Here is a 24,351-nt window from a genome sequence, read left to right on the forward strand (position 1 = left end):
GAAGATGAATGCATCCTGCTTAGAATTTGAACTGTGCATAAACATGAACATGTAGAGCTTTCATATTTTTGTATTATTGTATTTACTATATGCGAAATATACATATTGATGTATTTTTATGGTTATATTCGTTGAAGATTGTTTTGCTTTCTAAATAATATATGTGACAATAAAATGTTATCCAAATAATTTTAATGTCTTAAAATTAATTGAAAAAGACATTGGTTGATGTTATAATTCACTGAAAGGGGGGGGGGGCTTACACTATCAGTATTTTAGATGCATGTGACTTTTAGAAATAACGATTTTAATTCAATAAAGAACATTATACCCTTTGTGAATTGTGGGTCCAGCACTACAAACGGAGATAACTCTTGAATACACGTGTTCCTTTAATACCAGAAACCAGGGTCCAACATTTCCACCGAATAAATAACAACAGAAACTTTTACATTTATACTTGTATTTAAAATTAAGTTTAATAACATAATTTTCAGGACTTCAATTTGATGGGAAGGGGTACATGTATAAACGTAGAAAATTGCCCTTTTCGGGAAAACGGGAGGGGGGATTTAATTCCAATGAGACTTGGGCCTTGTTCAATCCAAAAGTTACATATTTAATTAAAACTGATATCTACAAACATTGGTTGGGAGAGGAAAAAGTTATTAACACTGCAATATTTAAATATGCATAGTACAGTTTATATCTTAATAAAAAACAAGTTTGCTTTATAAAGTCACAAACCTGTTATTTTGTGAAACATAAGAACATCATGGTATGACCATTCCACATGTTAAGTATTGTTAGAAAATAATACAATTACAATAAATTACAATTAAAATATTAGAGAAACTTTCTTTCATAATGTTAATTTAAATAGAACTGTAGCTCCATTTGAAAATTTGAACATTTTAATGAAAAATCATCAGAGACAAACTGCCAAGTTTTTGAATTTATGTTTTTCACTAAGACAAAATTATTTATATCAATCAAATTAATATTATAATGTCCATCATGCGCGCTTTAAATGATTATAGTAATACTGTACATATATTAAAGTGACATATAGGTCCAATTGGCCGGGTGTGATGTATATACGTTTATATTGCATTTACTTGTTGTCTATACACATGTCACTATAATAAAATATTCACTAATACTACAATGCACACAGTTCTGAATTTAATTCCATCATGGCAGTATTGATGAGAAAATTAATCCTTTACTTAAAATTTACAGGCAAAAATGTTAAATAAAACACTGACAAACTCTGCTAATAAATGAACATTCAATTAATTGTATAATTTGTTAATATGTATCCATCTGAGATTTTGTTATTTAATGTTAAAAAAAGTATAAAACAAAGTGCACAAGCCCAGAATTGAGACACGGGAGTGACTTTGTGTAGATTGTTATTAAGCTCCCTGAAATAATTCAAAAGGTACATCATATAAAGCTATAAATGCATCAATTCATAAATGTATGATGAATCAAAAAATACATAGCATCAAAAACAACAAATTCTTTCTCCAAATATTATGAATATCAATCATTATTACACGATGATAAAGAAAAATCTAAAAATTCAGCTTTGTGTAATTTCAAATATTTTGTTAAAAATGAAGAGTTTTTTTTTTCAATAAGTTCATGGCATATCAATATATAAAGCACAGGTTTTGTTCTTAAATGAAAGTGCTACTTTGATCTGATTTTCAACAAAGATAAATTATCATTATCTAATAACACACGCTAATGATAAAATGTACAATATCTTACAAAATACTGTTTAATATACACAGTCAAACCTCATTAACTCAAACTTGATAGACTGAGAATATACATTTTCAAGGATTCAAGATATACAGGGCAAATATTAGAGATTTAAGATCATGAGACTAGAAATTCACTTCTACATATCCATGGTATTCAAGAAATCAGTGTATGGAGAAACCCATGTTCAACTGTAGTTTAAAGCAATTATATAACCTTGAAAAATTAACTATCTAATATTTGAACACACTATAATTTTACATTTTAAAGCTATTGTCAAGAAGATAAAATAATTGCAAAACCCTCACTAAATTTGTTTTAGAATGTGAAGTGGTACATTGATAAGACATTCACACACTGTCATAAAATCATCACTTATACATTTGTGTTTAAAGAGTTTTGCAATGTTCTAATAATGCTACATGTTCTTTTCTCTTAAATCATCTTAAAATGAAATACTGTTTATTAATATATTGCAAACATCAATTTTTAATTTAAATTAAAAAGATAACATTTTTCAAATTCAAAATCATTTTAAAGCTTGTTTACATGTAATAATGTCAATGATTGTTAAAAAAAGCAAACTCCCTATCAATTTACTAAGCCAACTTTTATTCGTGATGTCTTTATTTCACGATTTTATGAAGGCAAACTACCGGTAGTTCACGACGATTAATTTTTCGTGATGAAGCCTTTTTTTGATCTGTTGTTAATAGACACAGACTTTAAGGATCGGTTCGCAGTTAGAAATATTCGCGATGACGACTCTCTCAAAACTCGCAAAAAATTTCTCACACGCAAATAAAAGTTTGTTTACAGTATCTGCAATAATCATTTAAGAATTTATAAGCAATTAAACATGTTAAACATATTTAAAAAATTGAGTCTCCTTTGTTAATATAATAATTAGATATGTTACCTTCAAAATTATCCCTCTTTAAGACATTCCCACTAAAAAAGAACCCCACATATTTATGGTTTCAGAATGTGAAAGTTATCTATAAATGCTCGACATCACCTAAGAAAATCACTGACAAATTCAGAAAACATAAGTCCTGTGGCTGATATAGAATCCCCTAGTCCAACTGTTTTCAGTGGTTGTTTACAAACTAACACAGGACTAAGAGCGAAGTGAAATCCGTCTTTTTTCCAGGTCATAATAGGCTGACTCTCGTTAAATGTCCTTTCTTTGTCGCCACTAAACAACTTGAACTGCTGCGGAAATTTCAAGGTCACGAGATCTGGGTCGGGAGATTCGACGTCGCACGCTTGGATCCCTGCGACCCTCGTCCCAGCTCCGACAGCTGATGGATTGTTCCGCCATGCTGACGAATGGATGCCTATGATGTGATAGGTCAGACAGTGGAAGTGAACTCTTGTCAACTTACGGGATGGGAAATCTTTAGAGTAGCCATGTGTCTTTAACACCCATGAAATAATATCACTGATTTTATGTATTTCTGGCTGGCCTTGAATGTTCTCAAAATAATCCCTATGGGGTCCTTTTGCAGCATGGGACAAAAATGTGATTTCTTGTTCATTTAATCCAAGGGAAGAAACTTTTGAAACAATCTGAAATTCAAAAATACATTTGTGATTAATTGAATAAAGAAGTTGTTTTGTTCTTTGTTCATGATGTACACATGCAATTAGATGTTATTCCAGTAGGAATTCAAGAAAAAAATGTACCATAGTGTAGGAAATATGTTAAAAATTGAAGAATATGAGAAATTTGTGCTTTTACAACAACTGAAGTAAATTACCTGGTCAGCTATAGCTTTAACAAACTTCTGATTCGCCATACTTGCAAGTTCTAGATGCACTGGTGTTGTTTTCGGAATTTTCACCAGTTCATTTTGTATAAATAAAAGCTTCTGATTAAAAAACTCTGGTGACTGTCCCTCTAAAAGGTGAAGCCCTGAGAGAATAATCAAGTCTGGATTGACCTTATTTGAGTATTCAAAGAAGCTTTCTATCATTGTTGCCTTAGAATTAGATTCATCAAAGCTGGTGATGAATCGAGTCGCCACTGGTGCTGTGTGATTTCCCCAGGACTCCTCCATGTGGTATTCCATAATCAGGTGAACTTCGTCCTTTGGTATGTGACTCATTTTCGGAATAGTTATGGATTTGGGGAGCAATTCCAACAACTTTGGACCTACAGGCCCAACCAAATGAAGCTACAAATACCAATTGACATATCAGAGAAAAATATAATATACATTTATAAACTATGATTATAGAGACTCCCACAAGTAAAATTGACTATTAAAAGTGTTTTGGTGAAATTGACAAGTTACTTTAAAAAATACCTCTGCATTTGGAAATTCTTGGGCAATTTTGTTTCCAATCAAAGCTGCATTACCTCCAATGAAAAACTGTGATGTAAATAAGATCAATTAAAACAGCAAGAATTAAAAGGAAATCAAACAAGTGCGAAATGGATTTCAATACTGTGTGTACAATGTGCAAAACCCAAACTAATATTAAGTTTACCTGAGGGTTGGACAGTTTTTCTGCCTCTGAAACAATTTTTCTGAACAAATCAGCATCCATAAATGCCCTCTCGGCAGCTGACCCTTTTTTGAAGAAGTGTGAGAAAGTTTCTTGGAGATGATCCAGAGTAAAAAGCTGGTCATGGTTGAAATCTTCCCCAGGAGATATATCAAGCTGTTGAAGCAGTTCAACACCAGGAACAATCAGATCTACATTGGAGTTTATTCTGAAAGAAGCATAATGAATCATATTCATAAACATATAACAACAACAAAAATTAACTGCACATTTACTTGATTATACAAAAACATCCTATATAATAAAATTAAAGCAGAATTCTTGATCATGTCTGGAGTAAGAGAATAAAACACTGAAAATTAGAATTCAATAGCAAGCCAGAAAAATATTTTCATAAAAGGTCTGATGACTGATAACAACAAGTTTCAAAACCCCCTTCTAAAATGGCTAAAATAAGCACTTTGATTTTCATATTTGATGAATATTTCTGACCCAGAGTATAAACCTGTTGGTATATGTGGACAGTCTGTATACATGTACCAATAAATCTGAAGAACTTCCCTGTTTAGAAGTTTCAAAATGCTTAAGCTGACTTTTTTTAAATCCCAAATTTTGATTATTTTTCTTTCACATTCCAACAAGTTAGCAGATTAAGTGCACAAGTTCAACCTGCTGCTGAAACAATGATCCATCTGCATATAATTTAAAGAACCCATGGAATTACCCTTGACTAGTTTCATTTTGCATGGTCTGGGTGCAGTTTTCATTGAATTTCATTTAGCTCTTCTCAGGCACAGACTTAACAATGACATTCAGTAAAAGAGGAGGGTGCTATATATTGTTGTCGTCAGTTTTCCCGAACTTAACATACGAGTGTAAAATGTAAACATGAAAAACACGTGTCATCTTACCCAACAAGTAATTTCCTGAATTGATTTTTAGGCAATGAAATACTTTCTGACCAAGATGATATAATTTCCTGTTCAATTTCAGTGTTGTCTGAAATTTGATTTTTGTAGACAATGTATCCAATGAATACAGAAAGCACAAGAACAACCACGGATTTAGCAATCATGTTGTTTTCGTGGTGCCGTGGAACTCAAGCAGGAAAACTCGGTGCAAGAAAATAATTCACCGTTTTATCAGTAATATCAAGTTACTCGTTCGAAAAAATTATTTCAAGGAATATATATTGAAATTTAATTGATTTATTTCACTTCATACTTTCTTTTCAAATAAAAACTAGCCTTTGAATTTATTTTATTGGTAAAAATTATATCATTGCGCGATACAATCAGTAAGTTGTACCGAGTTTAGTCGAGAACAAACAGCACGAGTGCTCCTTATAAATAATTTAAATAACCAATAACATTAACCATGATTAGAAATTAAAAAGACTGTGACACCTGCATTGATTTTATAGTAGAAGGATAGGGCCTATATAGCATTTTTTAACATAGGCGCTTGGTTTCAGGAGTGGTGTATTTTGTGTATTTAAGTGTTTTTTCTACATGTAGGTGTGTCTGAATACCCTCATCAAAATAAAAAATCGCCGAAATTAGCACGTTTTAGAAATGTCATATTACTGTATATAAAAATATACCATCCTGAAACCAAGCTATGGTCAAACTATGGTCATAGATTCAGTAATAGGAAAGACCATTATAAACGGTTTAAATTGAACCATGGCATTGAGAACCCGTTATGCATTTAAGTCTAATAGCTTACATGTATGAGACCCAAATGCTGCTAGGTTTACACTTTACAGACTGCTTATGTGTAAACAAACTTGGAATCTCAACCAACCCCCCCAACCCGCACTCACAAGAAATGAAGTTTAGGCGTTTTTATGCTTATCATTCTTTTTCAGTGAAGAAAAAAACTTAAAGCAATCCTTTACTTACTTTTAAATCATCAGTCTGAGTTGAAAAAAGCCCCCTCCCCTTTCCAGAAACAAATAGTTGTCCGCTAGTTAGGTACATTTTTTTTTCACATGAAACCAACTTGCAAAGTTACTTAATTTTCAAATTGTTAAACGAATATAATTTTAAACTACATACATGTATGTGCAACTTTTTTTTTTATTTTGTAAAAAACAAATTAAACATCATGTAACAAAAAAGCAATTTTTTTTTTACATCACAACATATTCGATCAGTCTGTAATGCATCACATACAAGCACAAAAAAAAATAATTATGTTCCTCATAGGACAAATCAATGTTCGTCTGTCTGTTGTAAGTTTAAAGATTGAAAGCTGTTACTCCGCAATGAAAGAATTTTATCATCATTCTATAACGGTACACAAAATTCCATTCGGTACTTTAGACTTGAAGAGGAACATGTAGACATACATTGTTACGTGCTAAATACGTTCAATTCCGAGATTGTGCACGTGTTTTCAAAAGCTACCCAAAACAATACGCAGAAACAGATCCAGACTGAGAGAAAACACACAACTCTGGCCCTGGGGAAAATCAGTCGGCAAAATTTATATTGTATTTAAAAACCAACTAGGATTTCCATCTTCGTCTAGATCTGGTATCATATATCGCTTGCCTTTAAAAGCAAACATGGATGCACTAAATTTGTTTTGTGTCGATGTTGGCTGTCCGAAGTCTTCAGTTATAGTCTCTGAACTTACTGCCGGTGCCAGCAGAGGTCTAGTCTCAGATGGTTCGGACCACGACTGTCTCTCCCCAGATGCAAAAATTCCATAAAAGACAACCCCCGCTAAATGAATGGAAGCGGCAATGGTGAATAGTAATTGCCAAGATTCGATATTCTGTTGAAGAAAAATGGTAAACGTACATTTACAATGTTAATGATTGCATTGAATTTTCTTTCAATTCGAACACTACCTCTAGCAGACTGTATATATTGATACATGTATATAAGTTTCCCATACAAAGTCTTTCTTGAATTTTAAAAATAACATTACCGGTTCTGCTAACTTCCCTGCCACAGCCGTACTGAGAATGGCGCCCAGGGTTCCAAGTCGAGAGAGGCCCGTTAAAATGCTGACGTACTGCGGGGCGAGATCCAGAGGGTTTACTTGATAACCAGAAATGGCTAATCCACTGAAACCCACCCCTACACACAACAGTACGAGGGCTACCTCATCACTGTTTACAAATCGTAGCCCTAACAGACAGAAAGCCTCTATTCCAAACCCTAGAATAGACGGACGGAAAAAATAGTAAAAAGTCATGTGATGATATGTATTTTCCATAAGTGTACGAAGCGGAATAATTATAGTAGCAGAGACCTTCTAAAAGGGTTAGTGTCTCTGAATTACATATATATACTTGCAATCATGTTTATCATGAGATATATAGAGATACTGAGCAATATTCAAAAGTCCATTCAAACAATACAAACCAGGAGCACACCAAACACGGACCTCTAAAACATCAGACTTTGGATCCGATGCCATGAAGGAGTGAGCATCCCCTGCCGACCACTCACTTCAACCGTGTGCTCAGACTATTCTTAAAGAACTTTCCCCCTGTTTTAACATTAAAAGGTTTTATTAGACTAACCCATGCACTGTGCTAGTTTTCTTCCATGAGTTGTGGACACTAGATGGTGTTTTATCAGTTTATCGATTAGAACACCTCCCGAAATCGTCACTATTGTCATCAAGACTTCCGGTAACGCTGCTGTGAATCCAATCTATGAAAAAAATAAGAAATTGAGGTTTTTCTCTTATGCGTATTTTATGCGTACAAAAAGCTCTAAAATACGTTCGGTATATAGATTTTCATCTACATGGATACCCCGAGAAGCTTTATATTATTAATTTGTTGGTGATACAGCTGATACATGTGTTACAGTCAACTAGGCGATGACACACTCTCTGTTCACCAGCATTCTTTCAACAAATTCGTACTTGGGCCTCTGCCTCGAAAAGAATGTCTTAGTTTCATATTTATGTCCCAGATAAAATTTCATACTTCTGAATCTTATTACGGAGGTAAATTATTAAATACAAAATGTGATTTTAAAATCTGGAACACAGGTGTAACGTAGATCTATAAATGTTTTTTTAAAAATGTAATTTCTGCAAAAAATGAAAGGGATAAATCTCCAGACGAAGACTTTTTATAAAAAGACGTGTAGACAAAATGACGAGAAGGATAGTTCATTTAAACCTTAGCTTAGTTTTCAAAAAGGCAGGGGACAGGGTGAGTGTTAAGGAGGAGGTTTCAAGTAAAGTGTGACAGATGAACGAAAGTGATTTATAAATTTCTTGAAGGTAATTACGAACTCACTGTAGCAATATCCTTCTTGAAGGCATCCTTGAAGTATTGTGGAACCTGTGTTATCATCATAGAAAAAATCCAGTTTCGACAAAAACTTCCAAGAATGATGGCCCATACTGGTAAAGATCGTAAAATTTTGGTCCAAGGAATCTCCCTTGCCTAAAATAGCACGGATAATTTTTTAGTGTATTAAGTTTCGTATAAGGTACACACCCTACTTGTGGTAAAAATAAGTAGGGGGTGTACCGTATACGAAACAAGTACCTGTGATTAGGAATCATCAATTACATAATTATATGAACAAACTTTGATAAAAATTTATGACTTGTTTTTGGAATTAAATCAAATTTACCACACTCTGGGATCCTCTGGCAATATTAGCTCCTTCTCTTGCAAACAATTCCGCTTCTGAATGGTGCAAACTTGGGTGGAGACCAGGAGTATCGTAAATTGCACACACCCATACAACGGACCAAATGAAACCTATTCCACCTACAAACATTTGAACAAAAGAAATACTTGAACAACCATACGATGACCCTCTTTACGTTTTTAATTTTTTTATGCTTTTATTTTATTTTGACAATTTGAGCAACTTATGCATGTTTAAAAGTTTTCACGTTTTTGTATGAAATTTTAATCTAATTTTATACTTGAAAGCAACACTGTGAATTTTTTTTATACAACAATTGTTTCTAAATGAAATATACATATATATATTGCTCCAACTTAAAAGTACGAGATAATTAAAACTCAGAGTACTCCAAAACATGTACGAGTTGTGCATTATTAGTTATCCAGGTTCAATCAAGGGTGTACGGGGATTTACCCCGAGTTGTATTCCATACTCCCTTCGGCCGATTTACCCTGGGTTTTATTCCATACACCCTGAGGCCGAAGTTTTACCCGGGGTAAATCCCCGTACACCCTTGATTGGACCTGGATAACGAATTTATTTCCTATGTACCCAAATAATTCTTAATAAAACTGCGTATCAAGCTATCGATATAAGATTTACTACATCCTTCAATGCATATAGTGACGTCCTGTTATTTGCTTTCTATCATAGAAAAACAATGCATTGTGACGTCATGTTTTTTACCCCCCAGCTGAAGTCGGGTGTACGGAATTTTACACCCGACTTTGTAACCAACCAAAGCTCGTATTAGAAGCTAGACAGGAAATAATATATTCAATATTAAGGTGGACCCTCTCAAAGAGCGATAATTCTAACCATTTAAATTGCTACAATTCCTTTACCTATTTTGTCAATTTAAAAGTTAATATCAATTTTTTTTCTCCGCATGGTTTTCTGAAACTTTAAACATTTAAAGATTTTGCATGTAAATAAAACTTCTGTCAGAAATTCATTATCTTTAAAGCATTTTTGTATGAGTGACAAAGAAAGACAAACCTTAAAAGAAAATTAACGTATACTTCTGGACCCATTTCCTGGTACAGGTGTTTTACTTTAATATGTTTGTACTTCAATTGTTATACGAACCGTAGAGGAATAAGCTTGCGTTCCAGGACACCCAACACGAGGTTACACCAGTTATCACCATAGCTAGGGCCGGGCTCAGGTACGCCCCTAATGATAAAGATATAAAGGTGATTTTAAGGATCGTTGGTTCTCTTATAAGAAAGATAACTCTCTATGTAATAACGAATAACTAGAGCATAATTGACAAATTAAAAGGCTACTTTCATTTAATTGTTTGCATGTGATTTATAAATTGGATCTTTTCGAAAATCATTGACGCAATCTAATAAAAAAAAAAGTTAGATTCGTTCGTTAAGCTACCGTTAGTTTGTCATTAACGTTAAATTAAAAAAAACTATATGAGCGAAGGGGGCTTTTAATTTTAACACTTATTGCTGAAAACTAATTTTTGGATAGTACATTCACTGAAAGAAAAACCTAGTGAATTAAACTAGTGTGTTTCGTAAAGCGTTGGTCGTGATTAGTAAACTTTCAGTTTACTGGTAAAGATAGTGAGTTATGGAGCGGGGGTTACTTAGATACCTAGTGAAAGTTACTCATCAATTCTAAATTTACTAATCTTATCTAGTAAATATACCAATATCTGGTAAAACTACTATTAAGGTAGTGATTGTATGGACAGTGAATCTTCTAGTTTTCTTCGTGACATTAACTACTTATTTTTTTACAGTGTTGATATTCGTATACTATAAGCTACTGGATAGTTTTCTTTTTTAGATCCTGTTTGAGGAAAAAATGTTGATATATAATCAGTGTTGTTTTTTTTTTTTAAATTAAACGTAACAATTTTACTCTACTTGAATTTTGGAATGTGACACTTTGATTTAACTTCCGGTTTACTACTCAGTTTTATACTGGTGTTATATCTAATTGAATTATTTCAGGTATTTAATAATGAAAAGCTTGAGGAATGCATATTTTTTCGTGTGTTCTGTACCGTCAGCACAATATGTACAGTAATTAAATACATCTATCTATTTGAGTGAAGAATTACAACTGTACATATTATAATGTATTATTGAATCTTTGGTCTTTTGCCGGTCACATACTGTTTATCCTGACACATCTATCTTTCATAGGCGTCGGAACACACCTTACCTTTTTAATACTTTTTTTGCTACTTTTACTTTCAATTGCATATATCCATTGTACTTTTATATTACATAAATATTACTGTATAAATGAATGATCTTCATGGGGGGGGGGATAAGATGAACATGTTTACTTTGTGCATGAATACTTACCTGCATACACAACTGTGACCATTCGGCTTTTCTCGGACTTGGGCGCCCAGGCAGATATCACACCATTCATAGCGGGTACCGACCAGCCCTTCCAAAATAAGACGAGATCCTTATATTAGGGGCACATACATCTTTTTGCAATGTCTGTATAATATCCCTACATCCACAGAAATGTATCACAGTACAAAAACTGAAATGTGTTTCGTGCCATGGGTGATTTTATTTTACAAGATAAAATGAATTGATACAACATGACAGAAACTTATACGGTACCTCTACTAGTCCTTGTAGAAAGCGTATGACAAACACGGGGATGGGGGTGGTGAGATATTTGATCGGGAACGGTAATACAATCATTAGAATACTGCTTATCATAATGGACAGACCACATACTCTACAAAAAAAAAAAATTGAATAGTAACTTAGATCTGCCGTTAGACCAACAACAAAGAGACACTTTTGTGTTGGGTCATCAATTTTCGCATCCACTCAATGTTCGGGTTCTTGAATCTATACACTTTAACGTCGTCCCATTGCAACGTGTTGACCCAGGACCCCTGAAGTTGTGAAGATTCAATTTTCATTAACAAAGCTAAAACACTAATGTCATTATATCATTGCAATTAGTCTGTCATTGCACTATACAATAAACATTTAATAAGTATTTCTTGGATGTTTTTGACGATGTTTTTGAACTTAAAAAAACTACATTGTAGGATCTTGTAGAAAAGGCAGGCTTACGCTTTAGCTTACAAGCACTGCTTATCGAACACTCGTATTTTTACCTTCTGGGTGAAAATCGAGTTGCCAAATATCCCCCGGGTAACTGCATTATAAAGGAACCGAAGAAATAAGAAGTCTGAAAGTATTGCGCCTCTCTACTAGTCCATCCCGTTGCCATAAAATCCCGAGAGGTTCCGTTCACAGTGCACTAAAATAGGAATTTTCAAAATACGTATGCGATTTTGAGATGCAGGGGGCCGTTTTTCAAAAGAACTTACGAATAAGACCAAAAACTCAAGTTGATTGTAAAATGTTGCAAAATTAATGATTGTTATTAAAACCACTGTCATGAAAATATCTTTGCTACATTCGTTTTATAAAGTTTATTACTTTTTCAATTTCATGCAAATAACAAGTTTATAAGCAAGATAAATTTTGGTCTTAGTCGTAAGTTCTTTTGTAAAACGGGCCCCTGAATCTTAAAAAATAAAATTAATACAAATTGCGTAAATTTCGCATAAAATTGACTTATCTACATGTATGTCATTTTGATTATGTATTAAATAAGAAGTGTCTTTATTGATTGTCTACTTGGGATTTCTTCCGCAAAATGTTACCTTTGTTATCTTATATCATATGCATAATTTTGTCTCTTTTTATGAAATACTATACTTAAACTTCTATACGTAAGAAATATCATTTAAAGATCGAATTATTCAATTGACTTTCCTTATATTTTATGAAACTTTATGCAGATGTCATAATATAAAATGAAAATTCTAGTATTCATTTCAATTTTTTTTAACATCTCATAGAGGCACTTTTCGATGTTTCTCACCTTTCCGAAGAGTCCCTCGTTACTTTGACTTGTTTTGATGATATGGACCATTACCATAGAAAATACAGAGCGATATCCAATGGATATCAGAAGTCCCATAAATCCAAGAAATACAATAAAAATTCGTCTTTGGAAAGCCATCCCGACTGTCGATCGCTAACCTTCTTACACTATTAACTTCACATTGTGGTACACTTTCGCCTTTTTTAATATATCTTCCTCATTCATATATCGAAATTAGACTCGTTAAGATATGGGAAACCCGCGTACTTGTATATGTTAATTTACGGAAAACTTTTAAGTAGGCTGTTCCCCTATCCATTTTTCAAAATGACAATGAGTTTTGAAATATGTACTTTTTTATATATAAAGTAATTAAACGACCACTTAAAACGATACTAGAAGCTTAGAAGCCTGCTTTTTCACTCATAATTGTCTGTGTGTTTGTCTGTTTGTATACACGTGATATCTTAAAACTTCAATGAAATTTTAGGGTGAAAATGTATGCCTTTGGATATGGGATGGAAATCATTACTCTTGAAGTGGGTCCTTTTAATGGATTACAATGTCCCACTACAACCTTCAGTGACGAAGAAGTAAATTACATGTACTTAGTATACTTAGATTTACAAAGGTATAGGCGCAGTGACGTAGCATTTTTTTTGAAAGGGGGGCAGGCATGGAAAAAATTTTCAACTATCCAAAAAAATGTTGAAAATCCTATTTCGTGTGTGTGTGTTGGGGGGGGGGGGCTTTTCTTTCCATACCAATTTTTTTTACCACACAGTTTACTAAATTCCACTGTACTGTATCAAAACTTGGGGGCGGGGGGCAACCTGACTCTCATATACCCAGTTTCTAAATATAAAGTAGTTATTATCCAATAAAATGGTAGTCACAGTGGTGTCTCATTGAGTGATGAACAAGCTAACAATACAGGATTTCACAATCACCTGATACTTGTAGGTGTATGTACTTTTTGTTTGTCCCTAATTAAGCTGATAATCAAGACCAAACATTTCCATAAGTTTCATAGTTTTCAGTAAATAAATTTCTTTATTATTAGGTCATGACGAATAAACATCTATTAATACTTCAAGTATTATTCATATAAAATCCCATCATTTTTTAATGAAAGGTGCTTAGAGTTATCTTTAGAACTTTAATTAATTGTTTCTTTAAGAGGATCTAGAAATTTGACGAGGCCTATGGGTTATAACGCTCATCTGGACCTGTTGTTCTTCGTGTCAAAATTTTGTCATGTTTTGATTCCATATTGTTGCCCCAACCTACCCGAAGGGGACTTGCTTTGATTGATTGATTGATTGTATATATTGTTTAACGCCGGATCAGAAATATTTCAGTCATATTTTGGCAGAGGAACATGAGTTAATCAATGTAAGGTAGATCGCGGGTTTGCTGACGTCACAATAGGATTTGACGTAAAAAGCTTAGGTCTGCATTCAGATTAGCAAGCAAAATATATCTTCAGCAGTGCTGTATATATGCAGTAAAAAGTGAAATGTATATTAAAGGTTGTTTGGTGTATTAAAATAATTTTTGTATGTAATTGAGAATGAATGATGTTTTGATCAAGGTTGACTTTTACATTATAAGTAGTTTTTAACGCTGATATCTGTTGTGTTTACGTACCTTTCTTAAATAGTATTGCCTAATTGTTGATACAATACAAAAACAGATCTACTGCCGGTGTGTCTGGCGCCTGTCCTGCAGTTTAATTTTATTGTTCAATTAATCTTATAGTTGTTTCCCCACTTTACTCCGAGGCACTTAAATTTGAAAATTTAGAATTTTAACTACTCAAGAAAGCTGTCAAACAAGTTTCACCATTTCTGGCCCAGTGGTTCTTGAGGAAGAAATTCCCAAAGATTTTCCCTATGTATCATTGCCGGTATTTCAGTATAAAACTTTGTTTCCCCTGTTTTAGCCTCCACCCTACCGCGAGGAGCCATGATTTGAATAATTTAGAATATACACTATGTACTAACCTCAGGTTGCTGTCACACAAATTTCGCTATTTCTGGCACAGGGGGTCCGAGTAGAAGACTTTTGAAAGATTTTTTCCAGCATACATGTATATTTCAATGTAAAACTTTGATTCCTTATTGTGAGCAGACCCTTCACCCGGGGACATAATTTGAATAATTTAAAATCTTAACTATCTTTGGAAGCTTCCACGTAAGTTTAATTATTTCTGGCCAAGTGAATCTTAAGACGAAGATTTTAAAGGATTTTTCCGCTTTATTCCAGTATATTGGAAGTATTTCAAATTATCAATATAAGAATTTGATTCCCTATTGTTGTCCCACCATATCCCAAGGCCAATAGATGATCAGAGCTATTTAGATTCAACAATACCTTAAGTATCTTCCACTTAATCTTCAATTTTCCTGGTTCAGTTGTATTCGAGAAAAAAAATGTGTTAATGACCCAACCCCATTCTTTCCTTTGTCTTTATTATTTCCCTTGTAGGGTGAATTTTTCCTTCATTTTAATAAATTTCAAATCCCCCTCAAATGCTCTGCACAAACTTTCGTTTAAATTGAACCAATGGTTCTTGGGGATTTGAAAATTACAGATGGACGGACGATGGATAATGGATGATCAGAGAAGCTCACTTGAGCTTCCAGTTCAGGTGAGCTAAAAATTGGTTCGTATACCACCTCAAAACAAATGAAGATCTGCATTCAATTTGTTTTTGTTTGCAACTGTAAAAAAAAGTATACCATCATGTACATCTACAAACAAAACAATGCAACATATGTAAAATAATATGATGATTTTTCCGCTTGTCTGGTCATGACAAATGCACCCCTCAGGATCCTTAATCATCCAAGCCACCTGATCTAACCCCTTGTTTTCAGATATTCGAATTTTCTCTGCTCACAGTTTAGATTGATTTTATTGAAGCTTTGAGTATAATAACAATTCTGAATCTTATAATTTCATGCATCTTCCTTCAACTGCGACTTTCAATATGTCAGTGTTTTTATATGCCACCGTTATTGAAGACTTGGGTTTTTTAAAATTAAAAAAATTTTTTTTTATAGTTTTTAAAAGTATTTTGCACTGTCCGTCTTTGTCCGCAAAAACTTCATCCATATCTATAACTTGATGGGAGCTGAGGCTTTGATATTTCACATTTCCTGTGACAAGACCTTTCTATGGGTACCAGCGCATCTGATTTTTTGAAATTGGAAATTGAACCACTTTAGCAAAAAATTTGCAATAATTTAACCTTGGCTATAAAAGTTGATGTTAGGGATTTCATTCTTCATATTTGATCTTGACCTTAGAGTTTGACTTACTTAATATAAAAAGAAAACCCTACAACTACTCAAAAGTTACAGTGTATGACCAAGGTTAAGTTCCTTTGGATATCGATTTTGACCTTGGAGTTTGACCTTTTGACCTTTTGAAAAAAAAATTAACCTTGGCCATGACTTTTGAACAGTTAATGCTAGAACGTTCACATTTGATGTGTATTTTTTGTGACAAGGTTTATCCTTGTGTACAACATTGGAACCCCTGGTCAAAACTTTTAAATAACTGGTGCTTTCATATTTCTTGGGTCTAGATCCTTTTCCTCTAACATATTTTGCATAGGAGTTATTCCCCTTAGCCACAATCTTGTAGGGCAAAGTAGTGAATTTACCTCTTTGAGCAACCAATTTTAAACATGCATGCAAGAAATATATAGGGAAAAAAATTCTACAATCTCAAAATTATGAATTAATAGAGGCTTTAACAAACGTATAGTCATAAGAAAAATAGTGTTATCTTTACTTCAGTAACCAGTATAACAAATTGAACTTGGTTAAATAATGAAGGGGATCTGGGAATGTTGCCCAACAATATAGCGGCTACGGGGAATAACTCCTAGGCAAAGTATGTCACAGAAAAAGGGTCTATATTTATTGAGACAAGTCCTCTCTTTGGGTAACATTTTTAATCTTGACCTTGAAAAACTTTAATCCTCATCATACGCTGCCATATGGAGGCATTCAGTATTTCTAAAACACATCTTTTTGTATTGATGCACAAAATGTAACCACTGACAATGATCAGTTCTAAGATGTGTTATTGCTGGAAAGAACAATTAACCCCCCTTTTACTTGTTTCATATTTAATTGATTGTGAATAATTGAAGTTTACATGAATTAGCCTACTCTGTTCAATTTTCTACATACTACTGTATACAGGGAAATTTTCGCTCCCATTTTATTTTCGCCCCTTTAGTGCATCCCTCATTTGGGCAAATTAAAAAAGAGCGAATTCAAAGAGTATAATTTCTGGAACAAAATTATGATTGGGTGAAATTAAAATGGGGCAAAATTGTTTGCAAGAGTGAAAGGGCGAAAATAACCCTGTATACAGCATTTAATCAGATATGCACACTATTTATCTGTATGAATGAGTAAAAAATAAAGTTTTAAACTTGCCAGCTACCATAACAGTTCAAAGTCGGTGCTTCTTAATTAAATATCTACAGGTCAAATTACTATGTAATGTATCATGCCTGAAGAAAATGAAAAAAGAAGTTTTTACAAATATAAAAAAATAAATTTTAATCAGCACTTTTTTTCTCTACAGCAAATGGAGTATCTACAGGAAGTGAACCACAATCTTTTATAACAACTTCCTCTTTTGGCTTATCACCACCTGCTGTTGGATTTCTTTCAATTTTTCTTACTACATCCTAGAAGAAAATAAAGTTAACATAGAATTTAGACAATTAAAATCTTTTAATTCTATCATCTAAAACAAAAATATAAATCTACTATATACAGTTGAACACCAGTATGTCAAACACTGAAATCTGGAAAATTGATATGTCAGATTGAAAGTCTCAACCACTTAATTTCTTATGTATTACTGTAAAATCACAGATTTTCGAGGCGTCAAATTTTCGTGGTTTGAGGAAAATAAATCGGTTCATGGGGATTTGAATTTGTGGTTGGAGAATTGTTCAGTAGTAATATATGTGAAAAATTTCATTTCGTGGTGGACATAAATTTGTGGGTCTCTTCATACCTTGAAAACCATGAACATTAAACTCCCATGAAAATTAGTGATTTCACAGTAAATCCTTTATAAATATTTCAAATACTCAGATATCTCAATGTTTTTTCTTGCTCCCATTGAATTTGAGTTAACTAAGTTTGACTGTAAACTTGAAATAGCAAAAATCTTAAAATTTCCCATATAAAACAAAATTAACCAAAAAAAGCCTTCAGTTTCTTTATATTTATCAATGATTACCAAAAAATGCATTTGGATATAAAGTAAAACTGGTCAAATCTGAACGTTAATGGTTCCAAATAAATTGGCCGGATTAAACAACCTTTCAGTTTAAACAACTTATTAAACTATCAAATTTACTGAAAGTGACTTAAAAATTTAGATCGTATTAAACAAGATGTTAGTTTACACAGCATCAGGATTAGACAAGTTTCACTATAAAATCATACCATGCCCTCCAGGACTTTCCCAAATACAACATGTCTTCCGTCCAGCCATTCTGTTTTCTTGACTGTGATGAAGAACTGAGATCCATTTGTGTCCTTGCCGGCATTAGCCATGGAGAGCCAGCCAGAGCCATAATGCTTCAGCTTAAAATTCTCATCAGCAAACTTCTCTCCATAAATACTTCTCCCTAAAATTACATAAAATCATGTTTACCTGTATGACAATATAAACTGACATCCAAGAAGTACCTATATGAGTTGAAATTCAATTCAGAGTGTCAAGGATAAGGATCCAGTGAACATTTACCATATTCATTCTGATTTTTTAAAAAATATTTAAGAATTGTCATAATTCTTAAATGCTTGAAAACAAAAAGCAAACTAATATAAATGATTTTGGCTGCTTAAATAACAATCAATTTAGCAAAGAAGATAGGACAAGATATATGTTGTATAGCCTCCAAGTTTTTAAAGAAATAATTGACTTGTAAATAAAAAGATCCCTTAATATTTTAAAAGTTGTAAATATGATTTCCTGTTAGGATTAGGTATACCTTAGAATTACATGTAATATTTTTTTAAGAGAGGGCAATGAATGGTTCTTGTCCTATCTTGTTCTTTAAATCTTTGGTTTGACCTGAAAATATCCTAACTGTGTTGAGGGCTTGTCTGGACAATGGATTATTCTAGCTACATGGGTTAGTGAACAAAAACTTCATATATTCCCTACCCCCAGTTCCATCTCCCCTGGTGAAGTCCCCTCCCTGGATCATGAAGTCTGGAATCACACGATGGAATTTACTACCTTTGTAAGTCAGCTTTTTACCATCTCTCTCCTACAAAAGTGCATATAATATTGATTCAATACTTACAAGACATAGATCTTTGGTAATATACATTGATGAACAGCTTTTATGAGAATGCATATGTTGTCTTTTACAGAATAGAACAAAGTTAAATACCTCTGTTCCTTCTGCAATAGTTTTAAAATTTTTCACAGTTTTGGGGACGGTTTTACCAAACAACCCTATCACTATCCTCCCAGCATCTTTTCCTCCTATTGTGATATCAAAGTAAACCTACAAGGAAATAAAACAAGACAAATGAAAAAGAGTCGCAAGAAACAGAGTGACCTATTAAAAAACAGCTTGCAAAATAAGTTAAATTCAGTACTTATAGTGCCAGCTTTAATGCAAAGATATTGTGCAGTCATCCTTGACTTTATTTCCTCTTCGACTAGCTTGGTATAGAATTACATGTAGAGAGGTATTACTTTACTTTTGAATTAACATTATGACTATATTAGCCCACCGTACTAACTGTATAAAATACAATTTCTTAACAATAGAGCTAAAATTTATATCATGTGCACTGTTACACAGTCATATACCTGTAAACATTAAATGGCATATGAGCCACCTGTAAATGTAATATGGGTACAGTCAGTGTGCAAGTTGTACACGTGTTTATTACTTACTTTGTCTGTGACTTTGGGCCCCTTGGGCTTGTCATCACCTAAGAGACCTGGGACTATCAGAAATAAGGCTAGAGCACTGAGGACAAGCATTATGACTATAACTTTCCTGCGCCAAAGCAGAGATACGACTTTACTCAATGAAAAACCTATGGCTTTGCTTGACTGACTACACCGGTGTTGTTTGTCTAAACCGGAAGACCGGGTTCTGAGTTGTAGCAATTTGATTGGTTGTTATTGACTCCTATGGAAAGCCAGTGGGTATTTTATGAAATACTAGTTAATCGGTAAATTCAAGATATTAAAGCACTACTCTTGTTTAAAAATAAACACTTTTTGTTTTCTGTCTGCTCCTACTCCATTTTTTGAAATTAAGACGATTTGTTATATTTAAAAATCGAAAAGTATCTCCTAATAAAGGGGCATTACTCTGTTATTCTTAATCAAAACTGTACAGTGAGCATTATACATATCGAACATTTTTGCAAGCTCAAACAACCCGAAATTATTTCATCCTTAAAAGACATATCTTCTTGTTGGGTCGTCTTTGTATTGTACGTCATTTGTAAACTTGAACATTTTCATTTTTTTATGTCTCTTGATAGGCCAGCAGACAACATTTCAAACTATTTCTGATACTTGCAACGTCTATGCCGTCTACTGATTTTTATTAGAAAATGAGACTAATTTTCAAATAGAAATCAATAAACGACAAATATAAAACATCAACGACATACTTATGAGTAAAAAAGTGAATTCAATTCTGCTTTCTACTCCCCCTAGGCTCCTAGAACTCTCTTCCCAAAGGGGTCTAAACCATCAAATTCAATGTAATTTTCAAAAATAAATCTCAAGTTAACAAATCACATCAGGGGTTAATTGATTTGCATGATTATAAAGAACAATTACCCTGTAATAAAATAAAAACTTAATAAATATGTTGTCTGGTTGCTACAGAATTGTAGCTCTCTGCCTGAAATATTAGGACATATAAAGCTTTTAATAACTGTCCAAATTTTCTCAAGTAGAGAGCGGGGCTACAGCTCTGCAGTTAGTTGTCTGGATCTTTGGCATCTTCGCTAGCCAAGGGTTTCCGATCCGATACCTACTCTTCAACCCTTGGCAGATTTAGCTGAAAATTTTAGAACTCGCGCAAACGAATTTGATTGGCTGCGAAGTCCGAGTCTACGCAAGGTTTTTACTAATCGACGATTTTCGGCTGAATTAAAGTCTGTTCGTGTTTTATGCAAAATAAGAGTAATATTTACAAGGGATGAAAGTTAGGACGTGATATATGCTTAAAAAACAAGGGATTAATTAATTTGAATTTTTTTCTTTTAATTATATATGTTTTCAAGAATTATTGAAAGGACCACATAAGTCCGTGTTCCGCATTTTAGGTGCGTCAATTTAAGCCAATCAAATGTCACGGCTCATTGATAATAATTGATACCGCAACAAGTAGAAAGTGGGGTCAAACTCTTGACTAAAAATCCACGACGAACAATATTTTCTACAACTTTTGAGGTGTGCCCACTGCCCACAGCTGTGTGAAGTTGTTTGGATATATTCCACATCAAATTGCATGGAGGTCGCCATATTGTTTTAAACGTCATATTGATCTACGTATGTTACAGCTATTTTCATTGGACAGATATTAAAGAGCTTCAAGGGACTTAACTCATTTACGGCGATAGGCGGCGCAATCAAAGTTCCCGTTTGATAGATGCCAAGGGTTGTAGAGTAGATTTCGGATCGGAAACCCTTGGCTAGCGAAGATGGATCTTTGGTTCAGTCCTCGAGCTGGGACTGGTAATATTTTTTGTCACCTAACCGGTAAGGGTATGCAAAAGTAGACATGATCTCTCAAAACAATCACACCAGACACACAGAACATACCCCCTGCGATGCGAACGTGATTGATTTTGGCAATGCAGCATTGTTGGTAGCTGCAGAACTGTAGCTCTCCGAAAAATATATATTGACAGACCGGAGAGCTACAGTGCCACCCATTGAAAAAACTGTATACTTATTGCGCACAAAAAAGTGCGCTGTTTCCCGATTTACTTCTCCATGTTTTTAAAACTGTCCCTTTGCTTACCGTATGTTCCTAACATATTCTTTGATTGCTTCCACAACAAAACATTCATTGTAATTGTTGTTAAAGGCCCTTCTGGGCCTGAAATTGAGATCATCGAAAATTTCGTCCATTTACTCTGCCATTTTGGTTTGAACGGTAATTCGGTACAGCACGCTCCGTGCAGATGTCGACTACGAGAAAACTTGATAAAGGGGGTAAGGAATATACCGTATTGAAATTCAGCTTTTTTCGCTATTGAGGTAAGGATTTGGAAGAATTGATCCAGAACCAAGCGAAACTTTTTGTGCTCAATAAATATACAGTTTTTTTCAATGGGTGGCACTGTAGCTCTCCGGTCTGTCACTATAAATTTTTCGGAGAGCTACAGTTCTGCAGCTACATTGTTGGTCAATTGTCATCTTCTCAATGCCTGGGGTCCCGCGTCAACATGTTGCCGTTTGACTCGGGACCCCTGGCTTGCGAGGATGGCCAATTGTATGAGTGTAACATCTGAAACATGCTTATGTCGCTTATCCAAAAAGAGAGAATCCCTTGCTTCTGGTCCTAGGGTGGGACATAGTTGATCATATACTAAAGATTAAAAAAATCTTTTGCAATATTTGAAGATTAAACAGACAGTCTATTTGCATCTTTTGTAAGCACTTAACTGTGTTTTTGAATGGTAAATAAAGATTTTATAATCAATTCTTAATGACTTGAAATTGCTATTCACGTTATTTTCAAATGATGTTTTAAAACAAAAATTCCTTGAAAAAAATTCCATAAATTTTTATGAAACATTATTCGAATTGAAAATCTAAATTTTGAATTCCTCGCGTAAATTAAAATCTCTTCTTCACTTGACTACGGAATATAGAATTTAAGACAAGTAATCTATTACAAATAAGAAGTGTAACTCGGTGATTTATTGCATTTTTATAACACAGGTGTTAAAATCGTTATGGGAAAGCAAATTTTATAAGGAAAAGTGATAATCAACAATCTGAAAATGAGCTGTAATAAATTCTAGAACTTGGCAGACAAGATACTCAATTTATGTAATAGTTTTATCTTTTCCAGACGCATGAACTTGAGTATTTTGATTTTATCAATCACGGTGTGAAATTCTGATAAACTCTCCTTGCAGGTTTATATCATACAGGATAAAGATCTGATAACCGAGCTTCAAGGAATTAAAACCCTTTGTTTGATACTATTGTGCATTAGACCTCTGTGTTTGATTCTCTTGTGCATTCATTTGTTAAACATGAAACATTTACGAGTCATTGTATTATTTCGCCATAAAGTATATTCTTATAAAATGATGCCCATCATGGATATTTCTGGCGTGTTTTCTTTGAAGGGGAAATTCCATTAGCATTGCAGTGACCGAAGAGTTCCAAATTGTCCGTTTCTTCAAAGTGGGTTAATAATTCGCAAAAGATGTTTAACCCTGACGTAGCTGCAGAACTGTGACTCTCTGCTTGAGAAAATTCGGACAGATAAAGCAGAGAGCTACAGTTCTGCAGCTTACCCTGACGGACTTATAACTCCGCACAAGAAAATAGGTCATTTTAATAACGATGATATAATCTTGCAATTTTCTGCATATCACTACATCTGTATTTCACAACTGCGTTTGCAAAACAGGCATGTGAGAAATGAAAAATTAAATATACAAGTAGTACATGAACTTGTGGAAGAAAAATAAATTATTCTCGGCCAAATACAAAGCAACTGTCATGCAGTACATGTACATAGTCATTTGGTATATATGTCTTTAAGAAGCATAAGAGCATGTGTTCGTAAGATATTTCACTTAAATGAAAGAAATATTTAATTAAAATTAATTTTAAAGATGCTACAAAGAAATTACTGAATTCCTCTATTTTTGAAAAGCGGACAGAATGTTACGACATCTTCAGTGAAGATGCAAAATAAAGGAACTTCTTCCAAGAGAGCTTTTCATTATATTGAATAAGTTAAACTTAAAAGATATCCGATATCCATTACGTAGCACAATTTTTTCCCCCATGAATTGAGATTTCGTGCGGTAATTTCGTGAAGCTCGACAGATAACTCTCAGGAAGTGGACTTTGATTGACTTTGTTAGCTCACCTGAGCCGAAGGCTCAAGTGAGCTTTTCTGATCAAAATTTGTCTGTTGTCTGTCGTTCTTGTCGTAGTCGTCGTCGTCGTTGTTGTAAACTTTTCACATTTTCATCTTCTTCTCAAGAACCACAGGGCCAAATTCAACCAAACTTGGCACAAGGTATCCTTGGGTGAAGGGGATTCAAGTTTGTTCAAATGAAGGGCCACGCCCTTTTCCAAGGGGAGATAATTATGAATTAGAGAAAAATGAATGGCATTTTAAAAAAATCTTCTTCTCAATAACCACTGGGCCAGGGAAGATGAAACTCATGTGGAATCATCCTCAGGTAGTGTAGAT

The 24,351-nt window shown here is 33.7% G+C and overlaps 3 protein-coding genes across 3 annotated transcripts; all 3 read right to left on the reverse strand.

Annotated features, from left to right (window-relative positions):
* Positions 1–2,331: 2,331 nt before the first annotated feature.
* LOC134252272 (ADP-dependent glucokinase-like) lies at positions 2,332–5,383 on the reverse strand. Its single transcript, XM_062734709.1, has 5 exons — positions 5,199–5,383; positions 4,270–4,495; positions 4,086–4,151; positions 3,537–3,953; positions 2,332–3,345 (listed from the first exon to the last, which is right to left on the reverse strand). The coding sequence occupies exons 1-5, from the start codon at positions 5,360–5,362 to the stop codon at positions 2,788–2,790; spliced, it is 1,431 nt and encodes a 476-aa protein (XP_062590693.1). The 5' UTR covers positions 5,363–5,383; the 3' UTR covers positions 2,332–2,787.
* A 1,036-nt stretch (positions 5,384–6,419) lies between these two features.
* On the reverse strand, positions 6,420–13,173 carry LOC134252243 (vesicular glutamate transporter 2.2-like). Its single transcript, XM_062734670.1, has 10 exons — positions 12,861–13,173; positions 12,085–12,230; positions 11,573–11,693; positions 11,300–11,387; positions 10,056–10,142; positions 8,904–9,043; positions 8,561–8,710; positions 7,829–7,961; positions 7,228–7,460; positions 6,420–7,071 (listed from the first exon to the last, which is right to left on the reverse strand). Exons 1-10 carry the CDS (start codon positions 12,999–13,001, stop codon positions 6,778–6,780), a joined length of 1,533 nt encoding a protein of 510 aa, XP_062590654.1. The 5' UTR covers positions 13,002–13,173; the 3' UTR covers positions 6,420–6,777.
* Positions 13,174–17,432: 4,259 nt separating this feature from the next.
* On the reverse strand, positions 17,433–20,039 carry LOC134252276 (peptidyl-prolyl cis-trans isomerase 5-like). The gene is made up of 5 exons (XM_062734714.1): positions 19,827–20,039; positions 19,312–19,428; positions 19,080–19,185; positions 18,353–18,537; positions 17,433–17,580 (listed from the first exon to the last, which is right to left on the reverse strand). The coding sequence occupies exons 1-5, from the start codon at positions 19,914–19,916 to the stop codon at positions 17,449–17,451; spliced, it is 630 nt and encodes a 209-aa protein (XP_062590698.1). The 5' UTR covers positions 19,917–20,039; the 3' UTR covers positions 17,433–17,448.
* Positions 20,040–24,351: the final 4,312 nt, after the last annotated feature.

Source organism: Saccostrea cucullata, unplaced genomic scaffold (assembly GCF_032062105.1).
Source record: "Saccostrea cucullata isolate Sc308-1 unplaced genomic scaffold, CSIRO_AGI_Scuc_v1 ctg130, whole genome shotgun sequence".
In the NCBI taxonomy this organism is placed as follows: domain Eukaryota; kingdom Metazoa; phylum Mollusca; class Bivalvia; order Ostreida; family Ostreidae; genus Saccostrea; species Saccostrea cuccullata.

Coding starts and splice junctions, on each gene's coding strand:
- LOC134252272 (XM_062734709.1), bottom strand. CDS start 5,362: ATGATTGCTAAATCCGTGGTTGTTCTTGTGCTTTCTGTATTCATTGGA. Junction 4,152..4,269: donor AAAAACTGTCCAACCCTCAG/GTAAACTTAATA, acceptor TTTACATCACAG/TTTTTCATTGGAGGTAATGC. Junction 3,346..3,536: donor TTAAAGCTATAGCTGACCAG/GTAATTTACTTC, acceptor TTTGAATTTCAG/ATTGTTTCAAAAGTTTCTTC.
- LOC134252243 (XM_062734670.1), bottom strand. CDS start 13,001: ATGGCTTTCCAAAGACGAATTTTTATTGTATTTCTTGGATTTATGGGA. Junction 12,231..12,860: donor ACGAGGGACTCTTCGGAAAG/GTGAGAAACATC, acceptor TTCCTATTTTAG/TGCACTGTGAACGGAACCTC. Junction 11,694..12,084: donor ACTCGATTTTCACCCAGAAG/GTAAAAATACGA, acceptor TTTTTTTTGTAG/AGTATGTGGTCTGTCCATTA.
- LOC134252276 (XM_062734714.1), bottom strand. CDS start 19,916: ATGCTTGTCCTCAGTGCTCTAGCCTTATTTCTGATAGTCCCAGGTCTC. Junction 19,429..19,826: donor GGCCCAAAGTCACAGACAAA/GTAAGTAATAAA, acceptor ATTTCCTTGTAG/GTTTACTTTGATATCACAAT. Junction 18,538..19,079: donor CAGGGGAGATGGAACTGGGG/GTAGGGAATATA, acceptor ATGTAATTTTAG/GGAGAAGTATTTATGGAGAG.